This window comes from Taeniopygia guttata, chromosome 10 (assembly GCF_048771995.1).
Source record: "Taeniopygia guttata chromosome 10, bTaeGut7.mat, whole genome shotgun sequence".
In the NCBI taxonomy this organism is placed as follows: domain Eukaryota; kingdom Metazoa; phylum Chordata; class Aves; order Passeriformes; family Estrildidae; genus Taeniopygia; species Taeniopygia guttata.
The window spans coordinates 13,621,790-13,646,529 of record NC_133035.1 but is presented as its reverse complement, the minus strand read 5'-3'; the positions used below and the strand labels follow the sequence as shown (position 1 = coordinate 13,646,529).

The window sequence follows — 24,740 nt, the reverse complement described above, 5'->3', positions numbered from 1 at the left end:
AACAGAAAGGATGTAGAGAGAGCATCATATCACATTTTCCTCCTCAGAGAAGGGCTAGAAGAGGAAAAGGTGGTGCACAGATGCCTCTGCACAGCACTGAGGTGCTGGGAATGGTGCTGATTGTGAAGCTGAATGTGACACACACATTGTACCTTCTACAAGAGATCCCCCACAGCAGCCAGCATGGCCAGGGACTGAGCTTGCTCCCCCCAGCATCAGCTGAGCTGAGCCTGAGGAGAGTGTCTGAGTGCACAGCCTGGCTCATTCTCTGTCCAGAGCTGACTTATAGCCAGTGTACACTGGGTCTACCATAAAACCTGAGAGTGGCAGCTTATTTTCTCTCCCAAAGTGAGGCAGTACCACATCCCAGCTAGAAATTTAGGGGGAGTTTTCCTCCCCTGTGCCTGTTGGCCTTTCCCTTAGCAGGTGATGGTTCAGAGCCCCAGCACACTCATCCCAGGGCTCCATCCTGGTGCTGACAGGGCTGGGCAGTAGTTCCCCTGTGCTGGGATCCACCTCTCATGCTGCACACACACTGCATGAGCTGCACAGCAAAACCACAAAGAAAGCACCAGGGGGCTGACAGTGGGTGTTGTGCAGCTGAGGGATCCACAGGAGCTCTAAGGGGCTCTGCCAAGTCTGCACAAAAAGGGAGAGTACAGCTGACCCTCTGCAGAGAGTTCAGAGCTGGTGGGAACAGAGCACCAGTGATGGTGTGATTATTTTTGGAGCCCTCTGTGGAGAAGAATGTGGGTCAGACTAAATCCAGTTTCAATGCAAGGCTTGTCTGTTTGTCAGTCCTATCTACCATGCTGGATGAGCCTCCAGAGGAGCACAACCCAGGCAGCTGCTAAATCTCAGTGACCTATTGCACACATGGAAACTTCACTGGAAAAACAACTGGCTGTATCTGTGAGAAAGAAGCCAATCTTGAATGGTAGAGGAAAAGAACAAAAGTAAGAGATGGTCAAGATGAGAGATGGCCCTCAGAAAGCAACCTTAAATGGGTACTGAAAATTATCAAGAATATGGGGAGGGGTTTGCTGGCCATTTTAAAGAAAGAGAAGAAATAAACTGTTTACACAGTAAACCTTCATGCTTCAGAGGAAGAGGGATCCCAGACTTTTTAAGGAACACTGACCTAAGGCCAAAGTCATAGCAGAAATTTTTTTGTTCTGATGGTCTAAGGGTGTGAGAGCCAAGGTTCATGGGAAGAGATATTAATCTTTTATTAAACCAACTGATACAACAGAAAATAACAATAAAAAAGAACTCAGAGAGGGTTTGTGCACCTAACATTCATTCTTTCTCCCCCTTCCAACAATATCTTGTGTTCTATTAAAAGATATTGCTTCTTCCTGTAAACCTTGTTTCTCCCAAACCCAAACAATGCTCCAGAGTGGTGAGGACACAGAAACAGGGAGCATTTTTGTTATTATGATTATCTCTGTATTGCTAGAAATAAATTTTAAAAAAAAAAAAAATCAGACCTTGCACATCAGTCCTGCACATTTTTGGTTTTGTTTTTTTTGGGTTTTTTTTTGCAGGTGTGCTCTGCATGATGAACTGACCAGGAGAACACTCAGGACTGATCTCTGTGAAAGGATGGAGCTAAATCCCTAGGCAGTGTAAAGCTCAGCCCAGGATTTGGAGCAGGATGCCAGAAGAGTAGGACAGAGGAAATATGGACAGAGGAATGTCTTCATGAGGTTTAATGTCTACATAGCTCCTTCCTCTCTTTGGCATGTGACTTCACTGCTGATGTCCCACCCATGTCAGGACATCACGTCAGCAGTTATTAAGGAGTCTTGACTACAGTTTAAGACTGTATTCTCATCTGAAGATGAAGAAATACTGCCCTGTCCCTGGACAGCTGCCACATGATTTTGTTTTGGAACTGAAGTACACATTTAGGGGGAAAACATGGAAAATTATTTCGGTATTACTGGAGCTTGGGTGGGTCCAGAGTCACAGAAGGGCTCTTGGAGCACCCAAACCCCAATGTGCAGGGTGAAAGAGCAGCTGGGGATTCTGATCTCAGCCCTGGTGATGCCCCCAGCCCTGACACTCCCCCACAGCCACCACGACACCCTCCAGGACAGCCCTGGGCAGGCACCCTGTGCCTCACTTGCTGCATTATCCACACCACCCTCAGCTTGGCTGAGGCGCAATGTCCCTGACCTGCAGCGTCCCACCACCTGCTGTCACAGTCCTGAGTCATACCTAAAAAAAATCGCCTACTCACAGCGTTTTTTTAGAGAAAACAACAAGGAAAATGAAATCCGCCCAAACCTTTCCTCTCCAGCGTGGATATATTCCATCCCGCCTTCCCACAGAGACCCACACCAAAGATTGCACAGCACGTTACACAACACAGCACAGAAATGCTCCTTCAGCAGCCCCTCCTTCCCTCTTCACACAGAAGCTGGGATACTTCTCCCTGGCTCCCCAGTTCCTCCACTTTCCACTCAGATGCTGTTCCACCTGCCCCCTCCACTTCCACCTCCACAATCATTTTCTGTCCATCCTGTCTTCTCAAAAGGAGGTTAAAAGGCAACAGCTGATGGGATCCCTCAGTGATGGAGGAGGAAAAGGATGCATCAGACCTCAGGCAGAGCATGGAGAGCCTGCAGAGAGGGGGAACAAGCCTCTCTGCTATTTTTGTGACGCAAATGTTTGTTTTCTGTACCCAAATGTGTAACAGAAACTTAATCAGCTCACCTTTGTTAAAGTAATTTTGCATCCCACAAATGCAGGAGACAGATGGTGTACTTTCTTTGTCTTAAAAGATTAAAAAATGGGAAAGAAAAGAAATGGCTAGGAACTAATCCTCAGCCTGGAACACAATAATATATCCACATACCCAGTTATCCAGCCTTGCAGGGCCTGGGCAGGAGCAAACACAGGGACCCAGCAGACTGAAGAGAGTGCTTGCAGAGAGCTCCAGTCCTGTCACTTTGTGTCAGCTTGGGGTGGGATTTCTCCCTGTGTTTCCAGAAGATGACAAATTACAGCTTCTCCCAGGGCTTGGACACAGCAAGCAATATTTTCTAGAACGAACTGAAGCAGAACTTTGCTCCAAGTCCCACTGCTGGCAATGGCAGGCTGTCTGAAGGGGAAAGCTGCCAGGCACAAAAGCTGGAAAACAGAGTGGGAAACTTCACCAGGCAGATCATGGATGTGACCAGGGACAGCACTGAAGACTTTGAAAGTTCAACTCTTCAGCCAAATCTTCAGTTTTCATAGCTGAGACCAAGGAGCAGCTCAAGTGATTCTCCCACTTGACCTTGTTTGCTCATATTCTGGGAGGAGTGTGGTTGGACATCCTCCACAGAGGGGATGAAGGACATCTGGCCCCTGGAATTCTGCTCTTTGCTAGCCTGGGGAGGCTTCCCAGCTCTGCCACCAATTCCTGCTTTGGCCTTGGGCAGGTGATGCCACCAGTGCAAATATGGGCAGTCATATGAGTTTTTTGTAGAAACCTTCTTTGGACTTTAACACAGATAAGGCCTCAATGAATTAACTTCATGATCAAAAGTTTTAAGCGTACTGAAAGTAAGTGAAAACAAAGAAAGGAAAATCAACTAAGAACAAAAGGCTGTGATGGTCTGAAACTCAGTTCTGGCTCTGGTAAGTAGGTGATAATAGGAATTTGTGTATGCAGAGAAAAGCCCGCTGAAGAGCCTTATGACACTGCATGAGACACGAGCAGTCCTCAGCAAAGCACTTTGCACAGACAGGATGAGGGCTACAGGACACCACCACAGAGAAGACAAATCCCACGACAATAAACTGGCCTGTGGAGATCACCTCAGCCCTCCCAGCTGTGGCAACAGCCAGCAATTTCTGCCCTTGCCCAGAGGGCTCCTGGTGCTGCAGGAGCAGGAGCTCGGCTGGGATTGTGTCCAGCAGTGCCTGTGCTTGGGGCAGGATTAGCTTGGCTGAAGGGAAGAAGGCAGGCAAGAATTTGGGTATCACATGTGCTGCTTTTCATCCTCCCCTGGGCTCTTCTCTTTCCTACTCGTTCCCTCCTGACATTTCAGCAGTTATGGGACCACATCACCTCTCTTTCCTCACCACTGCCCAGTAACTGCACTGAGACCTTTTCCCAGCATGGGTTTCTCTGCTGTGCAGTGAAGATTGGTTCCCTCACTGGTAATTAAACCCAGTGGCAATCCAGTGTTCTGGCCTGGGAGAGGTGATACATCTCAGCACAAATCTGATCACATTTTCCTTCCTCCCCAGCACAGAAATTGCACTTGGCAGCTATAACATAATGAAAACTCCTGAATCGGGTCAAGACAATAGGCTACCCCTTTCTGGGTAGCTGGGAGAAATCATCCTCCATGCCAAACACACATGTTGTAAGCAGAAATAAACCAGCCTCTGTGCAAGCATCAGGCTAGAAACCATGGCTCCCTAGCCTGAGAAGCCCTTCCCTGCTGGTGGATGGTCCAGAGACAAACTCCAACTCCAGGGTGCTCCAAACAGTTCTCACATCACATTTCACCTGCAGCTGGGAAGGGAAAAATGCTGTTCCCCCAGGGGTGCTGCCACCAGGCAGGCAGGACAGTGCAGACAGGTACAGAGGGAGTGTGCGAGACAAGGGAACAGTGTGAGCACAAATCACAGGAGAAAAGGCTGGAAAGGCATTCCTGGCTCATCAAATCTCTCCCCAGAGATGAGTACAGGATTAGCCTCTACACTAAACTCAGGCATTTTTGTCTAGTTGCTTCCTGAACTTCTTTAATTACAAGCTCTCAGCAACCTACTCCTGGCAAATTATTCCATTGTTTAAATTATGACCCTGCTGGAAAAAAAATGTTCTGAGGTCAAACCTAAATTGGCTGTTATTTCCTCTTCCATATTTTATGCCCTTATCAGTCAGTCTTTCAGTTGCCTTCTTTCTAGGTCCCTGTATTAAGTTTCTTTAATATAACACCAGAGGTCACAGCCTGTAGTATTTTATCATCTCTATGGATTACCTTTAATTTGTCAATGTCTTCAAAAAACAAGGAATAAAAATAGGCAGTAAGGATGGAATTATTTCAGAGCCATCCAAAAGCGTGTGACTGTGTGCTGGGGTATCACAAAATCTGTGTGTAGGCATCTGCATGGGTGTCTGAACTACAAGCATGGCCAGGACTGAAGAGGATTAAGGACAGTGGTTTAGGGATGCCTGATCAACTTCTGTGCGCATGTTTCAACGAGGTAATAACCAAGCACGTGAGCCCAAGGGCTCCAAAAACTGATTTACTGTAACATTTCCTATCTCCCTTTGCTCTGAGCATCAGAGTGCCACTGCAGCTGCCTTACCCTGTAGTAATCAGTGCTGTAGACATCTCTTGACATCCCAAAGTCTCCAATCTTCACCAGCAGGTTGGCTCCGACCAAGCAGTTCCTGGTGGCCAGGTCTCTGTGGACAAAGTGCTGGGAGGCGAGGTACACCATTCCAGAGGCGATCTGGCTGGCGATGTGGAGCATCTGGGATAGCCCCAGCTCCCCTTTGGCTTGTCGAGGCTGCCCATCCACGAGGATCATAGCATCTGGGCCGTGTGCCCTACAGGGAGGCAAAAGCAAAAAGCTCAGAGTTGGGTCTCACAGGTGACCAGGAGACAGGGATCCCACAAAGTCACTGTTGTTGCTGGATGGGGACCAGCCCCCAGCTCTGCACTGTGAGGACAGACACAGCTCCAGTGGAAAGGAGCAGAGAAAGGCTTAAGAAAAACCAGGAGGTTTAGGGGGAAAAGTCACCATTCTGGTTTCCTCTTCTGAAATTCCTTTTTTGTCCCCTGACAGTCTGGCTGTGGTGCTGCTTCACGGGAAGGGGAACACCAGAACTCTGCAAGTTTCCTAGCAAAGCCTGTTGCCTGTCTGAGCTAACAGCAAATGGCAACAACTTATTGCAGACTGCAGAGCAGGTCTATAATGGCAACGTGCTGTTACCCCCGCTTCAAAACTGCTGCTGACAGGAAACAAAAGCTGGAAAAGCAGTAACCAAAGGAAAAGGGGGAAGTGATGGACACCCTGAGTGAGCAGAAAGGGATGTGGTCACTGCAGACCCCAAGGCAGTGGGGGGTTGTGCCAGGAACACCCAGCCTTGCCCCCCACCCAACCTGCAGGCAGACTGCCATGCACACCACTCCTCGGGATGCGCCCTGGAAGGCCATGTCTGCATTTCTCCATGACAAGACCTTTTCTAGCAGTATTTTCTGAGGCAGGACCACCATTGCAGCCTGCCCTGGTGCAGACAGAAGGGTCTGTTGTGGCACCACCAGCGTGGTGGCCCTGGGAGGCATTAGGAGCCATGCCAGCACATGCCACCACTAACCCAGCTGGAATGTGCTGATCCTGGTGCTTCCCCTTGCCTCACCAGCTAATGTTTCAGGCCACTAAAACTCTCTGTTCTCTGGGAAGCACACAAAGGTCTAACAACACTGAGGGGAATTTATTTATTGTGCTTTTCTCTATGAAACTGGGTCTAAAGTGAGCCTCTTCCATTTTACTGCTTTTCCAATTTCTGCAGTTAAACTAGGAAAAGTCCATCTGAGCGTCTTACAGACTCCCAGTATCCCTGGCCTTCAGAGTCTGGGAGTCACTGTCTCCTGCTGTGGGCTGTGTGAATTATTCCACGATAAAAACTGCTGCTTCCTGAGGGATTCCAAGCAGCTCTGCATCATCAGCGCTTCCTGACCCCCTTGCAGCCACCATTCCCCATCAGCAGACACCTTACCTGAGAAAGCCCAAACTCTCCATATGACCCCTCAGGCATTTTGAGTGCCTTTTTGCAGGGTCTAAGCTCCCTTGTCCCCAAAGCCATCTTCCTTTAGGACACAAAGGGCTTTTTCACTGCCTACCACATTCCAGCATGCAGGGAAAGGAGCACATAGCTGCTTTTTCCAAGGCTGCACAGGAAGGAGAAGCTGGCAGCTAAACACAGCTGGAAGATGAGAAGCTGCAATCCCAAGGACCACACACCTGGAAAAGTTTCTTTTCCTTCATAAAGGCCAAAGATAATACAACAAGCTTTCTTTTCCAATGAGACTGGAGATGAATTTCATCAGGCATGAGCGTTTCTCAGACATGTCCCAAGAAAGAGCTGGGACATGGGAGTGAGGGGTCCACGGCTCCAGCATGATTTCAGCCTTAGGAACTCACTGCTGAGTGAAGCAGTTCCATCAGGCACTGGGCACCACTGGGCACACAACATCTTTCTGAGACACTGGGAGAGCCTGTTTTGCACTGTACTCTTTGGGGGGGTTAACTAGAGCAGTGAGAGAGGTTGTTCCTCAGCTGTAATATCTGATTTCTCTAAGGGAATAAGGTTGTTGGTTCTGCCAGGAAAAAGGATAGGTCAATTCTGAGTTTTTTCTTTGTGAAGCACTTGAAGAACAGCATCTCTTGCTCTCTTTTTCAGACTGCCTGCCTTCAGTCACAAGGCTGAGGCACTGTCCTTAACACTGCATCACCAATCTGGGCTAAAACACCCCAGCTCCTGGTTTCATGCTGGTGGCAGCGTTCAATCTGCTGCTGCTGGGAGGTTGCTGAGGCCTCCAGGTATGACCAAAGAAGGTCCCAGGTAACCAAGGCTGCTCCCCCGTGAACGAGGAGCTCTGTAAAGCCAACAGCCTTCACTCATCCTACCTTGACACAAGATGTCTTGGATTTATCCAGAGCTTGAGACAGGGACTGAGCTATAAAATCCTATTCAATCTACCCACAACTATACCAAAATGAGGATGAAAGTCAATGCAGGAATGGTCCCAGCTCACCCACTGCCCTGCAAACACCCCAAAGAAGCTGGAGACAGGTTGGCACTACTTGGCAGAGGAAAGAAATTTCTAGGATCTTTCCTTATGTTCTTCTGGTGTGGCTGACTGCTTAGAAGTGAAAACCTCAGGGAAAAACTTGTGTTTCCTAGTCAGAAACTGTGTTGGTAGAAAAATAGTCAGTGAGTGTATCCCCAACTCCAGATCGAGACCTGCCGTGCACAAGATTCTTGTTCCTCCTGCAATCATATTCACACTTAGCAGTCAAAACAGGAAAATATCAAGGGTCCAATTTTGTAAATATTGGGAAATAAAACTACTAATTATTTCAAGAGGTAAGCACCACTCCACTTGCATGCAGGTTTCAGAGTGGAATTTCTGTTTGGTGGCAGAAGAGCACCATAAACATCCTCCCACAGCTGCTCCCTGGCCCTTGGTGCTGGTGGATACAGAGCACACAAATGATGAAATGGTTGAATGATGGTGGAGAGCACTGGGAGCTCTGATAATTTGCATCTCTCTAGAGACAGAGAAGGTAATTACTTCTTCAGGCCTTGCCTGACTTCATGAGTAGCCTGGTGCTGCAGGTTAGAGACCAGGGAACAGGGATGGACCTCACAGGCACTGCCTGAGACTCCTCCAACATTTCTCAGGTCTTTCCTGAATGCAGGAATGAGAACCAGTGACCAGTGAACACCCAGGATGAAAATCAGATCAAGGACACCAACAAATTTCTGAAAGGAATATTTTGATGATTGTGCTGTTGAAGCAGGAGCTCAGTGGCTGAGGGAGTGATGGCAAGTGGCCTTCCTGCTTCAGTGGGACATGGCTTTGCTGGAGGTGCAGGACTTGGAGCTTGTGGCTTCATGTCCTTCCGTCCCCACAGGGCAGAGAGGGATCACAGCCACGTTCTCTGCAGCCTCAAACTTGCTGAGGCAGGAGATGAAAACTCTGGTTTCCACATCTCCTGAGATTGCCTAAAGGCAAACACTGGGATAGGGTCCTAAAGCCCTAAGTCCGGTGAGTACCATCACCTCCTCCAAGCTGCCCTTGGAACAGCCATCTCTCACCTCCCAGCCCACTGAACAATGACACCACTGGTGCACCACTGAGCCAGCACAAGTTTCCCCGAGGCTGTGGGGCAGCCCCACAGCTCCTCCCATGCCTCATTCCCACATACCTGAGGAATTTGTTGAGGTCACCGTGCTTCATGTACTCGAAGACCATGATGAGCGGGTCGCCGTCGCCGCACACGCCGTAGAACTTGACGATGTGCTCGTGCTGCAGGTTGGTGAGCAGCTCTGCCTCCCGCTGGAAATCCTTGCGGGCTGCCAGCGTGGGGTCCTTCAGAGCCTGGAATGGGGATGCAGACATGCACAGAGTGGGCTCAGGTGGGGGAAAAGCCAGAACAAAGGGGTCACAGCATCTGCAAGGAGCTGATGAGGAAGGGAGGGAGAGGAGCCACTGGCCCAGGTGTGCTGGTGGCACCACGTCTGTGTGCTGTTCCTGTAGGTACTGTCCCACTGGGCTCCCCAACTCATTTCCTAGGCAGCAGCAAACATGCCTCAGAGGGTAATAGCTTCCAATTATTCCCAGCTTGGGCAGAATTTATACTGGTGACCTAGGGGCGAATGGCTTCATATCTCATTATTATTAAATTCCTGAGCCAGCCAGTCCTTGCTATCTGTCTTTTATTTTGAAATAGCTGACTACACTGCCTTTATTCAGAAGATGGATTTGCCTGGCTGTGCAGTTATTGTGTGGATTTTTCAAACTGCCTCTGAAGAAGGACACTGTCAAGTCTTTTCTCATAATTTTTAAAATCATGTTTTTATTCCCTGCTGTTTATAACAACTCCCCTGGCAGACTGATGCTGAAATCAGTATCCTTATTGAGAATATCTCATCTCCCACAATTTGAGAATGCCATTTTGCCATTGCAAGGCAGCTTGCATGCTTCAGGTGGTGTGGACCAGCCCAACATTGCAGAGTTGCCATGAAGATGTTGCTGTGGCCGTAGCTGATGACAAGGGAGGATTCTCCAGGGCTGGGTTCTAGCTTGTCTGGGCATTTTTGTGCAGTAGCATTGGAGAGTTAGTTTGAAAGTAGCTTGTTGTCATCTCAGGGTATCAAGAGAGGGAACTTGATAAAAAAGTTTAAGTCCAGACTATCTGACAAGATGAAATTACCTCAAGAATCAGCATAATCTTTGCAAAAATTTAAGAAAATGAAGAGTCTGGTCTTGAGTTGCTGGTTGTGCACCATATTCTCTGCATCCTCCACATGCCAGGACTGTTTAGGACCAATTCTGGCTTTAACTGTACAGCCTAACATGAGCTGAAAAGGACTGAAGCCCTGAAAAGGACTCAAGGAAACTTGTTCCACTTATCCTGTGTCAATCTGATGTGCACCAGTTGCCCTTTAGTGGTGGGGACACTGGGCAGATCTCCCCTTACCTACACACAAATACACCTTCCCCCTTTCCCCATGCCCTGAATCTCCCCATGCAGACACCAGAGGTGGCCTGAGCAGCTGCAGGATTCAATTTATGTGCAAAAAGGGATGGGGACCAGCATTCCATTACTGCACCTGGCCTGGTGCTGCTGGCTCTAGAGACTCCTCCAGAGAAGGTTCTTTTCCCCTTGGAGCAGACCTGCTGTGAGGCCTTTCCCCAAGCCTTAGGACACTGCCTCATCTGATCCTGCCCCTCCCAAACTGCTATTCACATGGCATAAATCTATTTTAATTCTTTGCCCTTTGGGATAGCTTGACTCGAGATATTTAGATGAATGTTAGTTACATGGGGCAGATGGCAAAGCATCCATCCTTATCTCAGGCACCCAATTACTTTTAGTCATTTAATATCTTCATAATGTTGATGCCACCCTATTTTTCTGCAGGAAAATAGTCCCTTCCCCCATCACTCTTTTCTCCCCCTTTTTCCTGTGGTTGCACACAATATTTCAAGCTGCAGTGAGTTTAGGTTTCATCTCCTTCACACACAATCATTTTTATAAGGTGTTAAGACTGTAAGTTTGTTCATATTAAATACCAAAATAAAAAGTTATTAACCCCCTCCTCATTGCTAAGGTTGCACAAACAAGCATTTAAAAATGAGGAAGCCGGAAGGGATAGAACAGGGAAAGAAGACCAGAACTAAAGAAAGAGAAGGGATGTCTCAGTAAAATCAGTGGAATGCCTCTCCCAGGAAGGTTTGGGGTGGATTTTTTTTTTGTGTCTCCATCACACAATTCCTCCATAACTTCTGGCAAGTCCCTGAGCATCTGCAGGTTGCAGCTGTCCTCATGAAGTGCCAGTTGTTCCAATATTACCTGGAAAATCCCCTCTTATGCAGTCTCAGGGCCAGGTTTCCACCAGCACCATGTGTTTATTGCTGCAGCAGGGATCACTCTGAGTCAGGTACCTGCTGTCCATGGGGCTGGAGAGAGAGGTTGGTTGGTAACTCCATCCTTCACCTAAAGCAGATCTCTTCAGTTCAGTTTTCCTGTTTTCTGCCTCTGCCCTCTGCAAAAGGGGATGATACAACCCCAGTAACTTGCTGGGGGGTTGTTAAAATGGGTACACTCACATCTAGGGGGCTTCCAGCACACGAGTGGTCCCCACAATGCAGCAGCCCCAGAGAAATGAAAAATAAGGTGTTCAGAGGACACGCCCTGAACACAGCCCCTCCAGCATTTCTAGTACTTGACTTCGTCACCTTAACACTCTGCTGGATACAGTGTTTGTGCATTTTTTAGGACGCTTTTAGAAGCAAGCTGAATAAAACAAGAAGCTTGTCCATGCCTTCACATCAAAACTCAGTTTATCTGCAGGGCTGCAACCTTTAGATCTGCTAAAAATCTGAGTCCATTTAAGCGAGAGAGTAGCACAGCCCCTTCCTTTGGCCTTGAGAGAGAGTCCCCGAGAGCAGGGCAGAGGCAAGCCCTGGCTGTGGACTCAGCTGCCCTTAACCAGTGTCCTGCTGCTGCCCTGAGCTGCAGGGACTGGGGAGGTAGTCCTCAGCCTCAGCTGGGGGCATGAGATCTTCAGGAATTGCAGCCAAATCTCAGCTTAATATGTAAAACCTTTATTCCTGCCTTTTTTTTTTTTTTTTTTTTTTTTTTTTTTTTTTCTCCCTTCCCTCAGACTTATAACATGGCCCAAATTAGAGGGATTTTTTTTCCCCTGCCACTCCCAGAGCTGGCAAGAAGCCAGATTCCAGGGCCTGCTCCAGAGCTAGAGCTGTATGATCTTGCAGGATGAAAGGCACTCTGGAGATGTAAGCTCATAGTAGCAATTAAGAGAAACAAGTTTGGATGCTGTTTCTGCCTACATGCAAATGAAACTCTGCAGAGACTGGGGAGCCAGGCTTGCTGAGGGATGGCTGACACTGATAGGCAGGTACCAACCCTATAATCAAACAATTAATCACGTGGCTGTCTTGGTGTCCTCGGCTTTAACCAGTCTCAGAGGTGAAAGGTGCAATCTTGCATTTCACTGCCGGAGCAAAAGGGGACATCTGAGCTAAAAGAAAAAGGCTTGAGCCACCAATGATTAGAACAAGTCACAAGTAACTGGATGCCTCCAGCACTTTGGAGAGAGTGCTGGAACTTTTCCCCTGTAGAGCATGGGTTCAAATGCAGACCTTGTTCCAAGGCGTTAGGAAGCGCTGGTTAAATCCAAGGGATTAAACTGTGTCTCTCCCCACTGGTGCCACATGAGAGGAGAACACAGTTCTGCACTGAGTATTCTCCTCTACCCAGAGCCACACTGATGGGGCACAGCTCCCACGAGGAATATCACAAGGATGCAGCAGCACAGCACAAGCCAAGCTGAACTCGTGTTGGTTTAACATACCCAAAACAGGAGCAACCTGTGGCTAGGCAAGCAGGAGCAGAGTGGAGCCAAGCCGAGTTTCTTTGCCCATCTTGCAGCAAATTGATCCCAGAAAATTGGCTCATCATGCTTAGCTTTCATTGCTCATTTCTGCTGAGGCTTTTTTTATGTTTCAGCTTCTGCACGTTACACAAAAAGATAAAATCCAGAAGGAGCAGGGCCGTGGTGCCTGCTGGAGGGGGTTGGACCCACGCCGTGCTGCTGCAGCTGCACAGGAGCTCCCAGCATCTCCTCCCTGTCTGTCTCCTGGCCGTGTCAGCAGGAAGGGAGGCTTTGGCACTGCTGAGAACAGACAACCTTGAAGCGGAACACTGAAACTTTGTGTGACTAAGTGGATTTACCACAATCTCCGGCATCAGATAAATCTCCACCCCTGGCCCCAAGCCCTCCCCTGCTTCCCTTTCCCACACAGGCTCATCCAGCCTCTCTTCACTGGCCAGCCCCTGCCCTACTCTCTGTCATTCGCCCTTGGCATTTACCTTCACTGCCACCAGCATTTTGTCGTTGGTGGGGCTGAGGTTGTAACACTCGGCCAAGAACACCTTCCCAAAGGCACCTTCTCCCAGCTCCCTCTTCAAAACGATGTCTCTCCTCTTAATATGCTGGACATCTGTTGGAGGGAGGGGAGGAAGAGGGAGAGGGTTGAGGGAAGAATGAATCAGGGTTAATTCAGCGAATGGAAAACAACTAATTCAATTTTCTTGCAAGCTGCAAGGGAACTGAAATCGCTTCGCAAAAATATCTACGGGGAATCTTTTTGCCCACCCACAGAACGCAGCCACCTCTGTGATGGAGTTAGTCTCATGCAAAACATCTGCAGGGAAAGTACTTGAGGTTTATCAGTCCTCATGGCAAGCTTGTCCTCAGGGAGAGGAACCTTTGGGGCAAATTGTGCTACCAAGACATGAACCCCTTTTGAATGATCCTGGAAATAAATCCATCTCCTGTGAGGTGTAGCAAAGATCACATCCTTCCAGTGAAAGGCCAGGTGAGATTAGAAGATCCTGTTGAGTTTTGCATTTCAACTGGGATTAGTTTAAACTCAAACACAACAGATTTTTGAGGCTGAAGCTTGGTAAGTCAAAGCATTCTCAGGAGGAGGAGGACCAGTGACCCCCATGTTCCTCAGGGCATTAGCAGGATGGAAGTGCTGAGTACTGCCCCACAGCAGGACCCTGACCCTGCAGCCTTCCCCTACATGACTGTTCCCTCAGAAAGAAGGTCATCCCAGGATACCATCACTGGCACAACAGATGAACTGAACCCATTAGTTTCAATGATCCTTCCCACTGACATTTAGGACAGTGAGGACTGACAGAAAGTAGCAACCAAGGATTCAGGAAGGATCACAAGAGCAGTAGCTTTAATTTACCAGAGGTACAGAGGCCAATGAAAAGTGGTTTGCTCAGCCAGCAGGTCATTCCTGAGGATGAAATCTGCCCAGACCAGGAACCTACAGGGGCAGGGTAGTGACTATGGGATATCCACTGGCTCTGTGTCACCATTAAATGGCACAGGTTGCTGGGAGAACTGGCTCTCTTCTGAGGACAGCACTAAGGCACACCTCTAAGCACCTTTGTGGCATCAGAACGCCCCTAGAACTCCTCAGCAATAATAAAAAAAAAGGTTTTATTTAATGCTTAGAATGAACTGTAGAAGCAGATAGAGATGCACAGCCATCACAGCATTTTCTGAAGGGACAGCACCCAAAACTTCATCTCTATGAGCTGTCCTTCAGTGCAGCTTTCCATCACCATGAGAACTGTGGCAGCACAGACCACTCCCAGCTCCAGCCTGATGGTCGTGAAGGCCAGGGGAGAGCTGTGCACTCTTCTCCAGTGCCCAGTCAGTAAAAGCCGATGTATGACAGGTCTCCTGAAGCAGAGCCATTACGTGGGGCATTGCCCTCTTTCCACTCACGGGGGATGTTCATAACCCTGAATCTATTTGCTCATAAACTGGACCACTTTTGATCCTTTTTCATCTCTTCCTTGTGCCACAGGAGCTGTAAATGTATGTGTCCCTTAGATTAGATGTGTTTTTCTTGGGGCACTGCAGATGAAGGAGGTGGAAGTGACTAACTCTGGGTTTCAGACTGCCTGCAGGGACACATCACAATCTGCCACCAGCTCCTGCCACCAGCTCCTGCCACCCAGGCACCTAAGCAGGCACCTGTGTCAACCTGAGTGGTCACGTTCCTGAAAACAACATAGGTGCCATTTAATGCATCAAAAAGCCAATGGAACACAAGCGTCTTAATGGCTTTTGTGCAATTAAGCTTTTTAATTAGGAGCTCAGAGGCAGGTTTATGGAGCTGCCATCTCTTGGCCCTTGGCTTGCTTGGGAAGATGGATGCTGCAAGATTGCACAAGCAATGGGCCTTGTAATGAAAGACACCTCTCTGGGAATTCCCATTGACCTTTCTTAATTGTTCAATAGGCTGAAAACTGTTTCTTACCGATATTAATAATATTAATAACATTAAGGCACAGGTTGGTAGGCACATCCAAAATGACTTTGGTTTTAAACCTGCAGTAGCAGCCAGGGAGAACAAATCACACGTGGACTTTGCCTTCTCCACCTGGTTTAGCTGAGTGTTTAAGGAGTACCTGGAGAAATCTGAGCTATAATGTGTTGAAATGTACAGCAATGCACTTGGGTGCGGAAACTCCCAATATAAGACAAGCTCAAATGGTACCAATTTACTTAACAGAGTAGAGGAAAAGGGGTTTATCCTCTTTGGCTTGGCAAGAATTTCTATAGCACTCATCACTACATTATCCTGATCTTACTGTATTGACAAACCACATATTTGCATTCTTGGTTTTCCAAATAGCAGCAATCAAGAAAGCTGTGAGGAATGATCTTGTACTAAGAGGAGGGTACCAAGGATATTTTTAAAAACTCAGAAATGTAGCAATTACAATAGGATTGTCCCATTTGGTGTGAGATGAAGTTAAATAGGAAACTGTCTCAGAAAACCCAGCAATACTATTTAAGAATTTTTACACTTCTGATGAGTAACACCATGAGAACTGAGGCAAACCTCTTTCTAAACTCTCCAAGGTATTGCCCAAAACTTTCAGCTCCCAATTTTTCCTCCCAATAACATCTTAATAAATTATCAGACATTTCTGAGAGCTGGCATCCAAACTGTGTAATTACAGCTATATTATTAAAATAATATCCCATCTGCCTCTGAGACCAGATTTTACAGCTAGTTGTTAAGAGTCACCTGAGAAGTTTTAGGGAAAATTTATATGAAGAATTAGATGTGGTATTATGGCAGACAGAGTTGAATTGAGGGAGAAGCAATCCTTTTGCAGCAGTGGACTTGTGTAGCACTGTTGGATTGAAAGTTAACTTGGGTGGTCATAAAAATAAAAGGGTCATGAAGTTAAGTAGTTTGACAGCAACTGGACAATCTTAATGCAGAATCAGAAAAGTACACTTGCTGATCACAATTTCTCTCAACCTCAAATAGCCATAAATTTTCCTTCATAGTATTTTAGGCAGAAATTGAATAATAAGTGAGTTATAATAAATTGCTTTTCCACATGCTGGAGGCCTAAAGTAGTGAAGTTGAGATCAAATTCTTCCCTTCATGGGGAGATCAGCACTATGATTAATTCTAACCCAGTATAAAATACAGGTTTAACCACAAGGCAGTGACAAACCCCTGTGGCACGGTGTGGCCAGCGGCGTTTTTGTGCTCAACTTCCATCTCTGCACTCGCCCATCCTGGCCATAACTCATGAGGAAGGCCAAATAGCCATGAAAGATGCTGTGCTGCAAGGGCACCTCAGAGGTTCATCTGCATAAATCTGTTTACTTCCTCCTGGAGGAAGCCGAGCCCTGTCTGATAAACAGCTGGTGTTTATTTGTTTTAGGCAGGCAGTGCTGTGCTAATCTGTCTCGGCTGTGTTGCAGTCAGCCCTGTAGACAAGGTGTATGCAAACTGCCTCTCCCTAAGTACCAGTCTTTTTATTTTTTCCTCCCCATGTACCATTTACTTATAAAAACAAGACAACAAGACAATTCATAAGAAGATCCTATGCAGAAGCCACAGCAAGACCTGACAGGAAAATAAGCAGAATTGACAGCATGATGTGAACTCATTCAAAGCCATGCTGTACCTACAGGAAGAATGTGAGTGCCTGACACTAAAGTAATTCCACTTTACAATGAAACATTTTCTAGTCCTTAGTTTGGGATCAGTATATTTTTTCATGACAGAGAGGAAAAGTTGGGCAGATTCCCCACCTTCCTTCTTGTTGATCAAGATTGAACACACAGAGAAGGTGTTTCAAAGGTTGGCCTTCACTGTTGCTCTGAATTAACCCATTAACCCATTAACCACCTGACCTGCAGCTGGCTGGAAATGGCCCATGACATTAGCTCAGTGATAGCAGCATGGGGGGAAGTTAGAGCATTAACTACAGTAAGTCTGGGACCCACTTTCACACATGGTCTCCAAAACAGTTTCCCTTTCTCTGGAAGAGCTAAGGCAGAAGGATGGCAGCTTTGGGTCTGCAAAGGGATCTTTATCTAACCACCTCTGAAGCTTTTGCAGGACAGATGACTTGACCTGTGCTTAAAGTGAATTTAGTCAGAAAAGTCTGGCTGTCTGAAACCAGAAACTTCTTCCTCCCTATCACTTGTTCCCATGTGTTCTTAGTCATGTCTGTTCCTCTCCTCGAGACAAACACCTTCTGGTTTGCTAAACTTGTGAACCCAGCAAAGCCACGGGATACCAGGGAAGAAGAAGATGAAACAAGATTAATTCTGCTTTCCTCACACATCAGTCTGCCATGTCCACTTCTGCACTGGCCCTTGTGATAAACCTGGAAAAATCAGAACTTTTCCACTTACATCACAGATTCAATGATTCTTCTCCCATCTTTTACTCTCATATTGCAGTCTCTCTATCTTATGGCAAGGTCAAGACAAAAAGACCCTGACTCAACCTCCAAATTCCAGGTAGAGCATATGGAGCTGGTAATAAACTGTGTGCAATGGAAACACTTTGTTTTGAATAACCACCACTTCTCAATCACATGAGCAGATATTGGGAAGTTGCATGAGTACATTTCATGAATCTAATTTTCCAATTACTGTCTCATTTCTAAATCAGTCCTGGGCATCAGATGAAGAAGAGATGGGTTCAGTGACACGGCAAATTCTGCATTTCAAATTCCCATCACAACCAGCATCTTTGAAACCATGGTTTGCTAATACTCTTGAAACCTGAATGCACATGATTGTGTTTGGACACAGATGACTACAGTAGGAGGAAAATGGACAAATCAATCTCCAGAGTAAACCATAAGCGGTGCCAGTAGTTAAGTTAGAGCAAACTGCAAAACTACTCATGCTGGATCATTTACACCAGGTCAATTTCAATTGTTAAATTAATAAATTTCAATGAATTCCTCACATCTTCTTTCAAACTCTCAAACAGTGAGCAATCTTCTTGTATTTCTAGTGGGTTTCCTGACCCTGGGCTATTAATTCACAAACAACCTGTAGCTTGCTGGTGGAATAGACCAAAATTCTAGTCAATTCCCCTTTTACTTTTGCTGACCTCTTCATTGGAAGATTCCTCTTCTAGCCTATAAAAGACCAATATCAATTTTCTATAAATTTTTCTTCTCTCCCCAGCATGTGACCCTGTTTTCCCTAAAGGTAGGTCCTTTCCTGCACCTCTCCATCACCAGTTCCTCCCTCCCTTTGCTTTTTCACATAATGGCATTTCTTCTCTCTTTTTCTTTTCTCTTTTTTGCCCCTCTTGCTGTTCAAGCCTTGTTTTAAACCTGACTTATTTTAGATCTGTTTCTAGGGTATCCTGATTTGGGTCTGATCCTGGGCTCTTTGTAGATATGCTCTTGATTTTCATAAGCTTCTAATGCCTCATTTGCATGAACAGCGCTGTATAAATGATAACAACAATGACATTTTTCAGCAGTGGCTGAGTCATTTGCTGTAACAACTAATTTATGCCAAAGAATTGTCTCTCTTTTCTTTCTACATAAGTTGTCCACAAAAAGGTAGCAAAGTCCTCACTTAGTTAATGTGATTCATTCATTTCTTCCTCGACGCTGCTGGAATAACTCTTGTAAATAAATGCTGCACAGCTCCGCTGCTCCGCCACAATTAAAATCAAATAAACAAAGCTTACAATTTACACTGGAAATCTTGTCACCACCACATGTAAGTACCAAGCAGAGAGCCCTTCATGTCAGGCAGTCAATCACAGCCTGGATGGGAACCAAACTCGGTGAGTTACGCGATGTACCCGATCAGAGCAGAGCTCGCGCATCAGGCGGGACCAGATTAAAAAGCCCTGCCACTGGAGGGCTGGCAAGGCATTCTCTCACAGATCTGTCTCATAAAGAGAGAAGATAACACATAGGCAGGGTGCACAGAGCTGAGTGTCCCTCCTCACCTGGTGCAAATCCATCAAAGTCAATGGGCGATATTGATTTCAATCATGGACTGCTGTGAAGTATATGTAAACAAAGGGAGAATCAGTCCCACATCATTTTAAAAAATGGAGAAATAAATAGGCTGTTTCTTATCTCTGCCTAGACTCCAAGTAGGTAGCCCTTCACTTCTGGTGGCTTTTCTCCCAGCTCTGACATGAGCCACCTCTGGGAAAGGGCCCAGGTACATGTTCCAACAACTCGGCACGGTGCCCAGACACTGGTTCTTTGCCAAGCTCCTCTGTAAGGCACCCTTCAAGGACTTGGACTCAAAAAAGTCATGATTATAAGCACCAAGCAGTCCTGACACAAATCATAGAGATTTATGTAAAGCATATCTGAATCTTTGGGAACCTGGTGGAGCAACCACCGCCTTCGGCTCAGTTAATGATTGTACTCCTTCATAAAGACCTTAAGAGAAAGCTATTTTATGTTTCTGCAGTTCTTTTCATTTTCTTACCATCCGCTTCATTCCTTGGGAGCAGCACAAGGCAAGAGTGCAGCTCCCAGGTGGGAAAGAGGCTTTATTGCTCAGCTGACCCAGCAGACCCAGAGCTAATGCACTACATGCTGCTAAATGGACCTTGGTAAAAAATAACAGGCCTTGACGCATTTAGCTGGACAATCTTGGCTAAAAGAATGATCCAGTTATACCAATCTACACCAGGAGCTGAAGTTCAGTGCAATTGAGCTCAGGAAAACAGGAGAGGAGCAACCTCTGCATCCCAGATCTCTGATGCTTTGGAAATACCTGATGTCCACCATTTCCAAGCATACCTCTGGCCATCAGGACTTCACCAGCTCCTCTGCTTTTGCTGCTGGAATAGCAGATGCAGAGGAAGCCCTGACCCAAAGCGCTGCCTCTCAGCTTCCAGCTGACTCCAGCCAGCCCTGATTTGAGGGAGAGATGCTGCAGAACAGCCCTCAAGCTCCACAGAGGGGTGTGATTTGCAGCTAATCCAGTGACTGGATTAGCACCCCCTGAGCTGCAGCACCAGCTCCAAAAGCAGGCACGTGGAGACCACCAACAACAACAAGAAAAAGAGAGAGAAGAGAAAGAGAGAAAGGGAAAGAGAAAGAGAAAGAGAAAGAGAAAGAGAAAGAGAAAGAGAAAGAGAAAGAGAAAGAGAAAGAGAAAGAGAGAAAATCTTTCTGGTGAGCATGTTTTCTTTCCACCAGCCAGGGCCCTAGGTCCCCTGCTGCCAAAGCACTCAGAATAAAACATTAATTCAATACCACACATTTAATTACACATTATTTGAAAGTGAATTTATTTAACAGAGGAAAATAGTCTTCAGAGAGCATCTGCCTCCTTCAGACTCAAGCAGTCTGCAGGGAGGGGGGCTTGGAGAAGAGATAGGAGGCATAATGGTTTGTTTTACATCAGCAGCTATTGCTGTTCAGCTCATCCCTTCAAAACAGGAGATTTTAAGGAGATAGAGTTGTGTTTTGCAGCAACTTACCAGCTGATTTGATTTTCCAGTTAGTCTTCACTTGATTGGAAAGTGCTGCTGCAGACAGATACCACTTGTCTTTCTGTTTTACTATTTTTCCAAGGGAAAGGAAGGATTACTGGTGGAGGGTTGTAGGGGGATTGGCTGCCCCTCGAGAGACCACATGATAGTCAGATTTCAGGCTCAAGGCTTCAACACCATAATCAGACACTTAACAGCATCCCATTGCCAAGATGGATAATCACAAGAAAGCGGGAAGCGACCAGGGCTCAGCAGCAGCCTGGCAGCTTGGGGAATGTCTCCCAGAAGTAACACAGAGACTTACCTTCCACCCTCCAGTCACAGGGGCTCAGGGCTATGGGCTGCCCCAGTCTGGAGCTGACTGCCCAGCAGAACCTGCTTTCAGCAGCCTCGAGCCTCACGTTTCCCCATCTCTCTGCTGCAGAGGTGGAGCAGACCCCAGGGCCTGGTGCAGGCAGCAGCCCCTCCATGGCTGAGCTGCTGCAGAGCCAAAAATTAGTTCCTGGATCCTTTGAAGGAAGGATTTTGCTCACAGTGAACTCAGCTTTGGCCTTTGCTGTCCTCTGGCATCGCCACAGTGTCCCAGCAGGCAGATGCCACACAGGGCTGGCTTAACTGGTGCCACACGAGCCTTTCTCCCAGCCCTCATCCCTGCACTGGCTCTTCCTCACACTCCTTAATTTGGGAGCAGCACTGAAAAGCTCCCTCATCTTCACAACAGCCTTGATTAGACTGCATTCCCCATCACCCCAAGCAGACATGGAAGTGTCCTGGGCACCACCACTTCTCCATCCAAAAGGCACCAGCAGAGCTCAGCCCAGCCAGTACTGACCCCCACAGACTACCCATGGTCAATCATTGCCCTTTTTGGCCTCAGCAGCCAGATCTTGCTGGTGTCATTCCCATCCCAGCCATCAGCCTCTGTGCCATGCTGCAGTGTGCTTGCACACCCATGCAGATATTGCAGCACAGGGTCCAGGTCACTGCATTACGCTTTTCCTTCTAATTTTGAGTATTTAGGGGGTTTTGATACTACTTTTCAGTGTTGTTCAGTCACTGCCCTGATTCACAGTTTGAAGGATCTATCCTACACCATAATTGCTAAAAAATTTCAGATATACTGAACATGTTCTGGAAAATATGTGACTATTAGAAGAGTGGCACTAAAGAAAGGTATGGTTTGGAAGTGGTTCAGATTAAAACTGTGATTTCCCTTGCAAACTACAGAACAAGAGCTGACCCCAAAGTTGGGTGCAAAATGAAGAAGTATTTTTAGACAAAGTGCAGTTTCCTCCAGATGTGGAACTGCATAAAGACTTTCAGAAAAATCTGTTGTGACAGAGTTCCTGGACTGTCTCAAAGCAGAAAATTTGGTGAAAGGGCCTTATGTTCTGCATTTTCCAGCTACAGCTCCAGGCAGGTTGGAAGTGCTTCTGATTGTTGCTGTCCTCACCATCATCACAAAGAAAAAAGGAAAAGGACAATTTTGAAAGAAATGTAGCATCATCTTTTTTGTGTGTGTGTGTATGTCTGTAAACTCCAGGTAGTAATATCACTTCTTGCCCCATGCCCAGTCATTTTCCCACCAACAGCTTTGCTTTGTGGTCATTAAACAAGTGGCTAATGCAGCCAAACCCATGGAACAAGAAAATTCCAGAAGAGAGGCCATATAGAGCAAAAACATGAGGTGTTGAGAGACAGATCTTGGGCTCAAGTTATGATTTTGTTAGAAAGTCTCTCTCTAGTTTGCCCAGTTTCCAGCTCTCTCCTTCCTTCCCACCTCCTCTGACTCCCTTTCTCACAGGACTGACACGGGAGGTGTTTTTATGTCTGTGGCTTGATGAGGTGTTCCCTCAGATCTGTGTTTTCCTAACACCCCAAATGGACCTTGCTCTGTCTTTGTTTCTGCCTGAGGTTTCCTTTTTCTCCCTGCTTGTTCTGTCTGCACGTCCCTTTTTCCATCTCACCAGCTCCTCCTGCAGAAGGAAACCCCTGAAGGAGGAGTAATGTAAGACAGCTCTGCCTGCCGGGCTCTAAAATTACTGTGGTTTGGTGATTTAGGCTATTGTTAAGAGGCAGAAAATTATGCAGAGAGGGATAAAGAGGAGGAGGATCATACAAAGGAATTACTAATCTGGTGGGGAGAGCAGCTGGTCCTCATTTAACCCTCCAGGTCTGTGCATGATTGTGCCCCTTTGGCCTGTGCCTGTGTCATAAATAGCAACAAATTTTGTGCTGGTGCTCCTGGGAGGCTGCACACCAGGAGAATCCACTTTTCCTCCAAAGTGCCCCTTGCTGTAGGAAGAAAAAAAAAAAAAAAAAAAAAAGAGGGGAGTAACAGCAGAGCAGCTCTAGATGAGAGAAAGGAGCCCACCAGCACCTTTTCCATCCTACAGAAGAGGATCCCTAAGGGCAGCAGCTCAGCCCTGCATTGACTCCAAAGCTGTTCCACAGTGGGACCCAACTTGTTCCCCAGGCACTGGCTGTGCAGAGGCACTGTCCAGCCAGTATCACCTTCCTCTCCTTGGCACAAATAAACCTCTGTGAGCAGTGAGAGGTGAACCAGAAATAGTTCTCCTTGGGTTAGGCTTTGAAAATCCCTCATCACCAAGAGGTCAGCACTGTTTAAGGAGCCACATGCTCTTGTTAGAGCATCCTTCCCTGATGGCACTGCTTCACTGTGTCCCTTATTGTGGTCATAAAGGAGAATCCATCCTGGGTTATTTTCTCTGGCACTCCCAGCACAGGGAGAACACAGGGTGATAAAACATAACATATATTTGTCCATTTTTCTTTCTGTCATCCTTCAGCAATGTCTCACATGATTATGAGCCAGATGGTTGGGGTGAATTTTTACAAAATCCAGCACAAATTTCAATGAGTGCAAGAAGGGGGAAAAAAAGAATCCTACAGTTTTCTCCTGTGGCCAAACATCAGCGCCTGAACCAGAGGAAATATACCCAGTTAATTCTTCTTAAAGGCCCTGGTGAGACTCAAGAAAACATTCAGCAGTGCTGGTAGCCTCAGAAGACATGATTAATTGCAGATGGTGAAAAGGTGCATGTTCAGCTTTAACTGAACTCTCTTTGAAGACTGGATGATTGTTAAGTTGGTATTCAAGGCACATAGGGAAGGCAACCTATGAGGTTCTTCAGCTACAAAACCAAGATATTATCTATATATAAATATACACACACATATACTTTTTATATATATCATATATGGTTTAACAACTTAAATTTAAATATATATTATGAAGTTTTACAGCAAGAACATACTGCTAGTGGAAAGGAATAAAATCAGCAACATTTCTAGAGAAGGTGGGAAGGAGTAATACTGTTTTTTCAATTACCTGAGGATGCAGGGGCATAAAAGAGCCTCCCAAAGCTGGCTACAGCAATTTGTAGATGAATATATGTGGGTGATGCTGCAGAGCACTGAGTGGGGTATAATGGTGGAAAGTTCTTCAATACTTTAAGCTGTTTCTCCTCACTAGCCTAGGACAGGTCTCATTTCATCCAAAAATACCTTGAACAAGACTACATGTGTTGTTTTCCTGAACTCCCTTAATTGAAGGGCCAGTATCAGATATTGTGATGATAACACCGCAAAATGTGAGGCCACTAATCCAATCCATCAATCTCCCTACAAACCCTGTTTCCTTACTGCAATCTGAGCTTGGAAAGTGACCCCAAATTCAGCCTGTATTGGAAAGGTCACCTTGAAGTCTTTTCTTTATCAATCAGAGTTTAAATCAAGTCTCTTAACCTTTTTCCAGGGCAGAGATTTTTTTAAGCAGGTAGTGGGAAAACATACCCAGATCAATATCTGAGTGCATATGAGCACCCAGAGTTCAAAACTTCACTCAGACTTGCATTTACACAGCCAGGCTGCAATTCTCCTGCAAACAGAGCTCACATCAAGTCATCTGAGGCCTCCAAACTAGAAACTGGAATTGCAGAGAGAGAAGGAAAAAAAAAAAAAAAAAAAAAAAAAGGAATGAATAATTACCGAGCTGTTAAAAATCACACCTTCATTTCTGGAAAAAGAGTTCAATGAACAAAAAATTCCTACGCTGCCCAGTTTGCTTCATTTATCCTTTCTTAATGGATAGTGCTG

The 24,740-nt window shown here is 46.4% G+C and overlaps 1 protein-coding gene across 2 annotated transcripts in view; it reads right to left on the bottom strand.

The window, feature by feature from the left end:
- Positions 1–24,740, bottom strand: part of NTRK3 (neurotrophic receptor tyrosine kinase 3) — a 201,069-nt gene that overhangs the window by 26,016 nt on the left and 150,313 nt on the right. For both annotated transcript variants that reach the window (XM_030281417.4, XM_030281418.4), the window contains exons 13-15: positions 13,144–13,274; positions 8,950–9,122; positions 5,317–5,560 (exon numbers count right to left, since the gene is read on the bottom strand). In XM_030281417.4, the coding sequence (XP_030137277.1) occupies positions 5,317–5,560; positions 8,950–9,122; positions 13,144–13,274 (548 nt within the window). The remainder of the gene's footprint in view (positions 1–5,316; positions 5,561–8,949; positions 9,123–13,143; positions 13,275–24,740) is intronic.